The 12,178-nt window shown below is 50.7% G+C and overlaps 1 protein-coding gene across 3 annotated transcripts in view; it reads right to left on the reverse strand.

The window, feature by feature from the left end:
* Positions 1-1,354: 1,354 nt before the first annotated feature.
* CTSB (cathepsin B) overlaps positions 1,355-12,178 on the reverse strand; it is a 28,525-nt gene continuing 17,701 nt past the window's right edge. For all 3 annotated transcript variants that reach the window (XM_075126343.1, XM_048845777.2, XM_048845776.2), the window contains exons 3-10: positions 11,818-11,903; positions 10,538-10,652; positions 9,589-9,707; positions 7,998-8,083; positions 6,378-6,524; positions 4,844-4,960; positions 4,275-4,403; positions 1,355-3,145 (exon numbers count right to left, since the gene is read on the reverse strand). In XM_075126343.1, the coding sequence (XP_074982444.1) occupies positions 3,048-3,145; positions 4,275-4,403; positions 4,844-4,960; positions 6,378-6,524; positions 7,998-8,083; positions 9,589-9,707; positions 10,538-10,652; positions 11,818-11,903 (897 nt within the window). In that variant the 3' untranslated portion in view covers positions 1,355-3,047. The remainder of the gene's footprint in view (positions 3,146-4,274; positions 4,404-4,843; positions 4,961-6,377; positions 6,525-7,997; positions 8,084-9,588; positions 9,708-10,537; positions 10,653-11,817; positions 11,904-12,178) is intronic.

The raw sequence follows: 12,178 nt of genomic DNA on the forward strand, positions 1-12,178 counted from the left end.
CATTATTCAGCTGGCTAACAATGACATGTTGTGAAATCTTATTTGACAGGTGGGAAGAAGCTACTCTACATGGGAAAGCTTTGCATAACAGATCAGTCTTCCTGTGTGAACATTTCTACATTTAAAGCAAAAGCAGCACAATAAATTACATGCCTGATGGTGGTAGACTCAGGGATCTTAAGCTAGTTAGGTTACAAAATGTTAAGCAGTGACTTAATCAGTAGGCATAAGGGGAATGTCTGCAATGAGTTCTTCAGTCTAGCAGACCAAGATGCAATGGCTGGAAGCTGAAGCTAGATAAAATTATGCCTTGAGGCTGGTCTGAGTTTAACAGTGAGGGTAATTAATCATTGAAACAGCTTACTTAAGGATGGGATGGATTCTCTCTTGCTGCAACTTTTAAATCAACAAGTTGATGTTTTTCTGAAAGACTAATTCAAGCAGGAAGTATGTGGAAGTCTTATGGCCAGGATGCTTTAAAAACACTGGAGCTGCCTCCAACATCCTGCTGAGCTAACTTGATTGAGAAGCTGAGGCTGAGGCTGTTTGTTCACTGTGCTTGTTAAAACCATGAGGCAGCTGCTGGGCTAGTGAAACAAGTTGTGCACTGATAGGGACTGCTTTCTCAATCCTGAGCTGTCATAAATCACTTCCCCACTGATTGCCCCAGGTCAAGCATTTAAAGATGTAGAGAGGTCTCAGTGCCAGAAGTGTTTGAGGTATGGAAGGATGAGGCAATGCTTAGCACAGGAGCCTGGGGTTGTCTCTCTCACTTCAAGAGCCTGTAGTGCAGCAGGGAACTGAACAGTGAGGGTTCAACCACCCAATCAGCTGGTGCCTAACCCTAAATTCCTGCTGGTGGCAGCTCAAAGCTCCCTCAGTCCCTGCTGCCTAGTGCCTCATTTCCCATAGGCTAGTTAGGTCCTGCCCCACCTCAGCACACTGGCTGGGATAAATCCAGTTGGCTTACTTAACTCTGACTAGGCACTGGTGGGGGAATCCTGGCTGCTTAATTCAAGACTGAATTCCACAGGGCAAGCAGGAGTTAGGTATTGCAGTCTAAATCCCCTTGGCAAAGCTAGCCCCTAGTCTGTGGGCCTCCACTCTCCCTCTGTAAAAGGGGGAGAGTGGTACTCCCTACTCTAGAGGTGTGTTGTGAGGACAAACACTGAACAGGGGAGGTGCTCAGTATAGTACTAGGGGCCACAAGTACCTTACAGCTTCCACAGGGTAGGAGAACCCCCTTGTGAGAGGCATCACCTACCTGCAGAGATGAAATCATCAGACCTTGGTGCCTGTTAGGCCCATTGTGGACTCTCTCCTGTTACTACTTCCAAGAACACACTACAAGAGCTTGGAGAAATCTTTTATTGGCACAATTGTTCCATTCAGCTACACTGAAGCCATGTTAATATTGGCTAAGTGATTACAACAGAAGTTAAGAGTCCCCATTTAAACAAAATGCAAGTCTCCTACACCACAGGTGATGCAGTGTTACTCACTGCAGGAGCCAGGCATCTCTCCAGTAAGCAAGACCTGCCCTGTGCTTTAAACACCCTATTCCAGCTTGTTACACTGACAGCAGTTAACTGAGTTAGTGCCATCACCTCCCACAAATGGTTCTTCCTACATATGTCTCCTTTTCCCCACCTATCTTCAGCTAAAATGTTTGCAGTAAGAGGATTCCCTATTTAAAAACACTCAACTAATGAAGGTGGTTGTGTGCAAAAAAGCTAGATCAGTCATCTCCAGCTGCATGTGTGCTAAGTGAATTACAGCTTGCTCACACCAACCAGTAGCACCATGGGGGTGTGATTTCTAAAGCATTTTAACATGTGCATTGATTGGTCTATGTAGACCCTGCTGGTGCATGCTCTAGGTTCCCCTGTGCACTTTAACCTAGTTCCATTTCTATGTTAGTACACTTTAGAAGTCTAGCCCCTGTAGTGTGCATTCCCCTACCCAGCCTAAATTCAAATCTGCAGTCACTAAAGCACCCTAGGAGAAAATCCCCATTGCAGAGGCTGCATGCTGCCCAAAGTCTGCTTTCAACCAATCTGCTGACCTGCCCTCTGAGATAATCAGCTGCCTGGAAGAGAGGACACAATCCTGCCCAATTTATTTTATCTGCAAGCCCCAGACTGGCCTTCATCTGAACACCACAGTCGCTTTAGTTCAGTTACATGTTCTTAGCATCCATGGGCCACTGTAACAGGCTGCTTGATCCCCGAGCTGTAATAAATGGTTGAGGAGCCAAGTGGTTTACACAAAAATAAAAAAAACTAAACAGCAGCAGAGGAAGATATTTATGAAAAGCTTAAGCTGTCAAAGAACCTTGTTCTACTCCAACTAGAGCCAGTATTGTGCCATTAAGAGGCTCCTCCACTCAGGAAACAAGGTTAGCAAATAAACCTAGGTATGAGTTTTCAAAAGTGCATGTGCAATGTCCACTATGTACAGACAAGGGTTTGCACATACCCACTTCTGAGAAGCTAGGCCTCTGGGCACACTGCAGTGCAGAAGTCAAACTAGGGGACAGCAGCCAGCAAGGCTGCTGCTGCAGTAGCATGCATCACGTCAGAGATGGAAGAGACCCCCTAGGTCATCCAGTCCGGCCTCCCTGACCCTGCATGTACTTTGGCCTGTCCTGTTGCATTTCCAAAATGAAGTGATTGCTTCACCCATGCTTGGATGACAGGGTTCACTGAATTAGGCAGGTAAAGGCCAGAGTGTCTCAGTCACCCCCATACTGTGGTGAGAGATTAGCAATGTCACTACTAGCTCCATCCTTTGAGAAGGGAATGCTTGGGGGGGGGCGATGCCACACAAACTGGCTTGGGAGCGGAGAGCTCCAGCAGAGAAGGCAGCTAGCGCATGAATACAGAAGCCACCTCCTTCATCCCCACCACACAACTAAACAAGATAAAAGGCTTTAATACGTAGCTTCAACCATAGTCTCAAGAGTGCAGGCTCTGTGCCCAGCCTGCGCCTGGTTATAAGAATCAGAGGTGTGATTTGATCTCTTCAGCTGCACCCAAGCCAGGGAGTTAGATCCTCTTCCAGTACAGTTCTGTTTTGGGGATGCCAGCCACTATCTCTGATTCGATTCCACAGTGGTCCTGCCCTCGGAGGATTTTAAAGAAACCTGGAGAGGTTTTAAAGAGAGTCACTAATCCCACATGGGAGAGAAAAAAGTCACTTACAACCTGGCGCATTCTTACTTTCCAGACTGGCATCAAACTCTCCCTGGGGCATGACTCCTCGAGTTCCTTCAGGTAGAGCCTCAGGCACCCCTCTAGACTAGTTAGATGATATATGCTTAGTTACTGCACTTCTGCTGAGACTCCCTGTTACACCCAATTACAACATCTGTGTAAATACTCGCAGGTCAGCTCCCCACACAGGTGAGGGCCATAGAGTGCCTCAACCAATGGATTTATCCCCTCCCCACCCCTGGAGGGAGCTCTGACAGAGGGAACTGAGGTACAGGGTAGAGAATGACTTGGCCCCAGATCACACAGGGCATCTGGCTAAGCCAGGAACTGAACCCATGTCTCCTGCCCAGTGAACTATCCCACCACACCACCTTCCCTTCCCGAGCAGAGTTGCTTCTGCCACTGTGTTTCCTCTCTGGTGTCACACAATTAAGGGCATGAAGGCTACTGATAAACTACTTCCCTCTCATCTCACTTCCTGGTCTGAAGCCATGGGGCAGGTAAGGCTCACCAAAACCCAAACCCAGGGGATTTCCCATGGGTCCCAAATGCCACTGGCACTGAGAGTAACTTCCTAGCTGACCCTGGGCAAGTCCCTTTCGCTCTCAGTTCCCCCTCAGAGTGGAGGGGAAGGCTTCCATGTTTCAAAGGGGTGTTGTGAGGGCAGATGGGAGATGCTCTGAGTACCAGGGTGAGGAAAGCCATAGAAAAGCCTACAAAGGCAGGCTCAGTCAGTATCAGGAGGGCCCTGCTGGAGAAACCCCCATCACCCATATCCTACAGAGAGTCATACAACCAGATGTGCAATGGGCATTTCATGGGCGGTGGTGTCTAAGCTCACTGACTGCAGGGTTTAGCTCTACCAGGCTAGGTCAGTACGTTTCTGCTGAACAAACAGAATCTGGCTATTCCTACCCAGCCAAGAGAGGGTCTTCTCAACTCCTGCTTCCTAAGAGAGCGCCAGTTATATCAGGATTTAAAGATAGGGAGATTAACCCTGTAGAAAGAAAAACAAATCCACAATTCTGGTCTGCCCCAAAGTACATCCTGGCTGCTTACCATTGTCACCCCAGTCAGTGTTCCAGGAGTTCGCAGCCAGCCAGTAGGGCGTTTCATTTTCTACGCCCCAGCCAAGGATTCTGATAGCATGGCCACCAACCTCTCCCCCAGAGACATGCTGGTAAACACCTGCAGGGGGCGAGAGGAAACGAGGAGACACTAGACCCCCACGGCCAGTCAAGGGCCCCAGTTTTCCAACCGTGGACTCCACTTAGGGGGACTTAAACTAATGAAAGGACATCAATTCTATTAATGCTTTAAAATTTGGCTAAACTTCTGTCTGAGTTTCCCCAGTACACTATAAACTACAATGAGGGGGGTCAGGCATGTACCCAAACATAACCGCATCTGCCTTACTGGGTATGAAGCTTTACGCTTGCCCAGCACGGTGATTTTGAAGGCCGAGAGAGGCTGCTTGTGATCAGTCTGACATTCCTTCTAACCCAACCCAGAGAGCGTCCCCCTGGCTCCTGGCCAGTAACTTGTGGTAGGGCAATGCCCACCCCCTCGGTCATGGTCCGTGAAGCATCTGCTCAGCTAACACGCCACAGCCTAGTTGTCATGCTTACCTGACTTGTACATGAGGAAGTCCTCGTACACGGCAAACGCTCCCTCTACTGGGCCGTTCTTGTAGATCTCGGCCATGATCTCCTTCTCACTGGAAGGGACGTGGTACGACGTAGCTCCTGCGGAGCAGAAGCAGATACACCTCAGCAGAAGTTGTGGGCACCTACGTCAACCCACCCAGACTCAGTGCAAGCTGCAGTGGTTAGCCTCCAGTATCTTCACTGGGAGCCAGTCTGCTCCGCGGTCCATGCAGGACTCTGCCATGGAGGCGGGAGTGTACTCCTGAGCACTGGAGGATGTGAAATTAGAAGCCACTAATTGACTTGGCTCCCAGTCAAAAACAAAACAGAAAGAGGACAAGAGTCAGTCAAGCTGGTTGAGCCACACTTCACTACCCCTCACAGCAGGGGACGAGTTTCCTCCATCTTACAGATTTAACTTTCCTACGTAATCAGTGAAAGCTGCAGTCAGCTATAGCAGGAGAAGGCTCATCATGCAGCATCATGTCACCCGATTTGCCAGTGCAGTTTACAGACACTTATGAGATGTTGGATATTTGGCTTTTTTGCAGGGATGCAGCTAGACAGAGCCTCCTGCAAGACCTAGAGTGCCCAGCACAAGTGAGAGCAGAGTGTGCCTCAGTTTCACCATCTGGCTAAGCCCCAGTACAGGAAACCCATGGAGAGTTCAGGGAACTTCCAATATGGGGTTCACTCTGGCACGAAGGACTCTAACCTCAGCTGACAAGCAACAAACCCTTTGTGTTTTAATTCAGAAGGGGAAGGAGGATTCAAGGCAAGAGCTCCTTGGGAACGTGCATAGTCCAGGAACAGAGACCCCCCCCCCAGAGCCAGTGGAAGTTCTGCCAGAGTGCCCACCGTGCTGGTTTCTACACCTGCACAGCACCACGGCTAGGGCACGGCAAGGGCTTGGGCCTGCGGACACCAGAGGCAGAGCTCGGGAGCACAGAGCCCATGCACTCTGAATGGCCCGCCTGTGAAGGGACACGATAGAGGGCTCCCATAGAATCATAGAATATAAGGGTTGGAAGGGACCCCAGAAGGTCATCTAGTCCAACCCCCTGCTCGAAGCAGGACCAAATGCGGTGCCTCTTCTCTCAGCAGGGGCATGTTTTTACTGTGGTTCTAAGCACAGTCACCCGTCCACCCGCAGCCAGAGGGTCTCACGCTGGACTGGGGACACTAGCTGGTGGCCCCCAGGGCGCTGGCTCTCCTCGTTTCTAATGCAGCACATTAAAAAGCAACAGCTCAAAATACACTGGACACCCAAGTGCCATGGTGGCCAGAGGGACATTCCACCCCACGCAGGAAGGCCGGTGGGTGAGACACACACTTTCCATTAAGATATGAGCCATGCTAGGGGCCCCGAGTACCCCTGTTCACGTAATGCTCACAGCTATGAGCCAAGGCCATGGTGTCGACCGCCAGCGCAGGCAGGCCATTAGGCCTTTCAGAATCTAAAGGCAAGAGACATGCACGGGTCTAGTGTAGGCCGGGGCAAGTGGCTTCCTCTTACCGAAGTGCTTGTCATTCTCATATGAAGGCGAGTAGCCTGCTTCACAGTGTTTGTCACACCTGGGGGTGTCCCCTTGCTCCCCAGTGCACGGGGGGCGTGACCCATTGACGTGGTGCTCGCATGGAGGGATGGAATATGGTCTGCAGCCTGTTGGGTTAGACAGAAGAGGTCATACAGCTTCTCCCGCACCAGCCTCTTTCGAACAGAGGGTGCTCTCCCAGAGTGCTGCAGGGCCCCATGGACCCCACCACCCCACAGCCCCTTGCCCCAACACGCTCAAATCCCTAAGTGATGTGGTGGTATCTTCCAGAGTCTGCCTGAAACAGCTCCTTCTGTCAGAAACAGCTCCTTCTGCAGATACATAACCTACCCATTCATCTCAGGGAGTTCTCTGAAACCTAACGATAAACTAAGTCACATCTCCGATACCTCCACTGCTGATGGATAGAAATGAACAGCCAGCAAATGCACTCAGCCCATATCCTCAAACAACCCCCTTCATGCTTCCCTAGGGCCAAGCGTCCCCACCCCAGTTACTAGCGCTTCCATCCCCTCTCCCCAATGTTTAACTGTGTTGTCAGTACGAGCGTCTGCAGCATCATCAAACTTGACACAAATATTAGCATGACAACGGACATATTAGCTTTCGTAATTCAAATGTTTAACACTGCTGCAGAGATCCCAGCCTGCTGCAGAATCCAGGGACTGTAGGAATTTAGGTCCAGTTTACCATGGGGGCCTGGCAATTATGCACCACAAACCTTCCAGTGCACAGGGAAGAGAATGACACATGGTGACTTGCCTGAGCTACCATAAGAGAAATGTCTGTTAAAGCCAAACCTTGCATCCCCACATTCCTTACATCAGAGCCATTCGTCATCTATAAAAGACGAACTAGTCGCTGGTCCCCAGTGAGAGAGATCTGGAGCTGCCCGGCAGTCGTTTATGAATGCTGTGGCTGTTGTAAGGATGCTTACCATGTGCATACATACGGCGCGATTGTCTGATAACGCGAAGAGGAAGGAAGAGTGGGTGTCTGGGTGTACGCAGATCTTTCCCAGGACGCTTTAAAAACACAACACTAGAGCCGCCTCCAACATCCTGCCGAGCTCTAACTGGCAGCAGGGCCAAGCTCAGGACAGGGAGAGAGCAAGCCTCTGGCTGCATTTAAAAGTCAGTCTCCCAAGGGCAGAAGGAGCGCCAAGTTGAACCCAGACCTCGAGGGGTCAGGAGGGGTGGGAGTAAGCCCAACAGGTCTAGGTGAGACAGACACCTTCTGGTTTAAAAACCTCTTCTCTCCTATGCTTGTTTCAGTAGCTACACAAACAAAATTTGGCTGTTTTGGGTCACTGGGCTCACCATTGGTCACAAAGAGAAAGGGCTGCTGGGGTAAGCGGGGGTCACGCACAGGGGACGGCAGCCCAGGACCCTGTCTAGGAGCGGGAAGATTGTGGGATTCTACCCCAAGGAAGGAGACGGCCTAAGGCCTCATACTGGTTTCAGGGTGTGTGCATGCAGACCAGAGAAGGGGTCAGAGGTGCATCTAGCCCTGTAACCGTGACACCCACATAGTCCAACTCCCTCGGTTAGCATTGACAGCCTGCATGGCTTCTGGCTTACCTATGTGCGAGTCATAGAGCCCGCCAGACACCAGGCCTTTCTCAGTCCAGTACCCCCACGCTCCAGAAGGATAGCCGCCATTACACCTGCAAGAACCACCATGGGCATGTCAGTCACAAATCCCAGGCCCAGCCCTTAGCTCAGCTTCCACATTGGTCTTTGGGTGAAGGGGTCTGGCACAGCCAGAGGGCCGCTTTTGACACAAGCCAGTTCATCTAGTAACCCTCGAGCACACGCAGTAGAGAATTAAGATGCGCGGAGTACGGAAGCGGATCGTTGATGGTCAGGCTCCCACTACAATAGAACTGTTACAGTTTGGAGCAGCCAGGTGGGGGAGAGGCTTATTCCTAGCTGGTTTGCCTCTCTAGATCTCAGTGCTTAAAGGAGGGTTGCAGGGTAGCAATACATAGTTCCTCTTTACAGATGGGGAAACTGAGGCACAGAGTGGTGAAGGGACTTGCTCATGGTCCCGCAGCAGGCTAATGGAAGAGCTGAGGACACAGAGCCTAGGTCTCCCAAATCCCAGTCAATACTCTGGCCATTAGGATGCACTGCCTTCTCTTTGGTTACAAGCAATATTTGCTGCCTACGTCCTTTTCATCAGCTGCTTTGCAGGCCTCTGCCGCCAAGGAACACTGTGCCCACTCGACTGAAGGATAACTGGAACCAGGTGTGCCCAAAGCCATACAGCCAGTAGCAGCAGAAAGAGAACCCAGGAGTCCTGACTCCCAAGCTCCTGGTCTAAAAGGCAGGGCCTGCTCTGCACCCGCCAAGTGTAACTTTTCAGTTTGTGCATGACGTGAGACAGGGAAATACAGCAACACTGGGGTTAGCACAGGGTCCAGATGGTCACAGACTCCGATCCTGCAGACAGACACTTACGCACTTGCTTAACTCAAAGAACATGAGTGGTCCCAATGCAGCAAAAGAGTCCACACATGCTTGCAGTTAAGACCAGGCATAATCTGCTTGCAGGTCAAAGCTTTACACTAACTCGCTCTCATGCGGTGTCTTCTACCAACCAGTCAAAGGGTAAGCTAATCTGACACCCTGGAGTTCTACTCCTGCACGATTTAGTATTTCTGCCAACGTTCCAGTTTGGAGAGAAGCCACAGAAAAGTGTGGCCATAACACTGAAGCTTTCAGTCCCAACTCAAAAGGGAAAGTATAAACTCATTCCATTTCTGTCAAAGCCTCAGTTTAGGGAGATGGCCTGGAGGTTGCAAGTTAGATCTAGGACTTTACACAGCTGTAAGGTCTTCAATGACCAGCATGAAGATGGATCAAAATGATGGGAGTCTTCCCCCCACCCCCCAATACCATTTGTTTCCCCTCGAACCCAGAGAGATGCCAGAAGAGCATTACCAAAGGTCCTTGGCAGCAGAATGTGTAGGAACCCCCACCACAGAGCGGAGAACACAAGGTCACCCTTTTACACCCTAGGCACTACACAAAATATTAATATTTATTGATCCTAGACTGGAAAGTCAGGGGGAGGTCAGTGCAGTACACAGTCTGGCTCACTGGTCTATATTCTGGGCTGGCACAAAGGTCCTGCTAGCCATTTCTTTGAAGCATGAGAATTGCTCACCCCATCCCACACTCGAAGCCACAACAAGACAGCAGATCTTCTGCCGAGATTTCCACATTGATCTTGCTGTTGGTGTGCACGCAGACTCTGTCCGAAATGGCCTCCACTGCACCAAACGCCTACAAAACACAGAGGGAAGAGCATCATGCACCCTCCAAGGGAAGGGGAGGGCCTGGAGTGTTTGCTACCAAGGAGACACATGACTGGACCATGCACTAAGGTGGCTCCAGTCCCAAGGGAATTTGTTCTGACTGTGTGGGACTGCTGTCTAGGCCGGAGGGTCGTGTGGGCAAGGCTGCACCTATTGGACTGATGGACATTTCAGCCAGTCTGCAAATAGAGCCCTGTGTCTTTAGAGAGCCAACGGCAGGTGGCTGTTAAGTTCTAATAGCAGCAATGTTTCCCACCTCACCAGGTGTACCCCGGATCACTGCGCAGGGCTCCTCTAAGATGGAGTTTTTATGAGTGCATGTCCCAGTCCAGCTGTTTGGAGACAGAGATGCTACTGCAGCCCATGGAGGCTTGGATTCTCTTGGAAGATAAGGCAGCATAGACCACACACACTCACCTCTCACTACACAGACTGTCAGGTCCCCTCCTCCTTTTGTGAGGCATGATAACTTGCACCACAGTGGTTATGCCATGTGTTGAGACAGCTTCTCTGCAGTTTAATGGCAAACCCGCACATCCCTGGAGTAATTCTGAGCAGCACATTCTGTGCACGCAGAGCTAATTAAGCCACCAGGAACAACGGCAGTGAAGCTGCAGATGCATAGGTGGTGGCACGAGCTAGCCCTGCCTGCCCAGGACTCTGGGTACATCCTTGAGTGGCATGCTACAGCTTTATGGCTTTTGTTACTGGAGCTCGCTTTGATCTAGCTCGTTCAGGTACATCTGCATGGCTGCAGCCACAGCGGATTGCTCCCCGTTGGCAGTATGATCCTCTTACCCAACAAGAGCCACAGGAGCCCTGGTCTCTGATCTCATTAATGGTTGGACAATTTGGCCACTGGTCCCGGGAGTCAAAGCTGTCCGGCAAGTTCATCTCTCCAGCAAACTCGGCCCTGTAATGGAAGGCAGCCATCCAAGTTACATGAAGGATTCATGTTGTGAGACCAAGTTAACAGAAATTGACATTTCTACACTGACTCGCTTTAGAAGAGACCCAAGACAAATGTCTCAAGGTTGAGCAGTTAGATACCCCATGACTAGGTGGGCTCAGGGTATAGTAGACCCCACTGCACTGCTCTGGGCCCAGAACAGAGGTATGGTGCAGGGGGAAGAGGAGGATATGAAGCGTTGTAGGGGTTTCCTTGCCTGGAAACACCTCTCCTCTCCCACCCTTCAAAAGAGCCCCACGTGTTACACTCTACAGTATGGCAGAGCCCTGTTTATCCGCTCTAGATGGGAACAGGGCCAGATCTGATAATCAAAAACAGATAATCCAGAGAATGGGAGTGCAAGGCTGCAGCACCCTCTCGTGGTCACAGGAGAGATGGCCCACTTCTGGACCTGCGTGCGCTGGTTGTTTGCGGAGAGCTGGACAAACGGGGTTTTACTGTAGTTCTAGTCACAGATTAAGGCCAGAAGGGTCCACTGCAGTTCTCATCTGGCCTCCTGCAAAATAAGGCTGGAAAATTCTATCATGCGATTTCTGCATCCAGCCCATAGCTTCCAGCTGAGCTAGACGGACATTGGCTGTGTAAATACAAGCAGGGTTCGGAAAGCACAGGACTGGGTGTCAGGTCTAGGTTCCATTCCCAGCACTTCCAAACTTCCGGTAGGATGCTGGATGAGTCACTTTCCCCCAACCCCATGTCTATAAGATACCGGGTGGTGTCTGGGAGCACAGCACAGACCTTCGAATGAAGGAGCTATCAAAGCACACTGCATTATTAAGAGACAGGTGGGGGAAAGGTGTGGAGGCTTGGACAGGGTGGTCCTAAGTTGGTCCCAAGTTTGAGTTGCACAAAGCCTCAAAAAAAAAAAAAAAATGCCAAGTGCTGGCAATTCACAAGTGAGCATTAGCCAAGTTCTGGAGGGAGTTCTGTTCAGTACCCCAGCAAGCGATCTCCACAACACTAGGCTCCTGTACAGGGAAAGGCTGGCAGAGGTACGGTGGAGGGGGAAAGAAGGATATGAAGCGTTGTAGGGGTTTCCTAGCTTGGAAACACCTCTCCTCTCCCACCCTTCGAAGGAGCCCCATGTGTTACACCCCACAGCACTCACCTCACCGGCAGTTTGGGCCCGTGCAGGAATGTACCACACAGTTTCTTCACATAACTCATGTCGGTATTGTGGAAATTGTGCCCAGCCTGGGGCGGGGGGAGAGAAGAGAGAGAACACTGAACCGCAATACCAGCAATGACCATCACCCGGCCTGTTCCAAGGAGGAACACCCAGGCATTTTCAGGGGCAACGCCTGCCCCTTAGAGCCTCCCTCTGCCAATTCTTGTGGGTTTTAGTCACAATTGCCAAGTTTCTGAAGTGTCCTTCTGCTCTTGCCAGTGAAAGATAGACCCCAAAACCAGACACCATGGCACCCGGACAGAAAGAAATGAGTCTCTGATCTACCCAAGGTACTTCTCTA

This window comes from Caretta caretta, chromosome 3, assembly GCF_965140235.1.
Source record: "Caretta caretta isolate rCarCar2 chromosome 3, rCarCar1.hap1, whole genome shotgun sequence".
NCBI classification, from domain to species: domain Eukaryota; kingdom Metazoa; phylum Chordata; order Testudines; family Cheloniidae; genus Caretta; species Caretta caretta.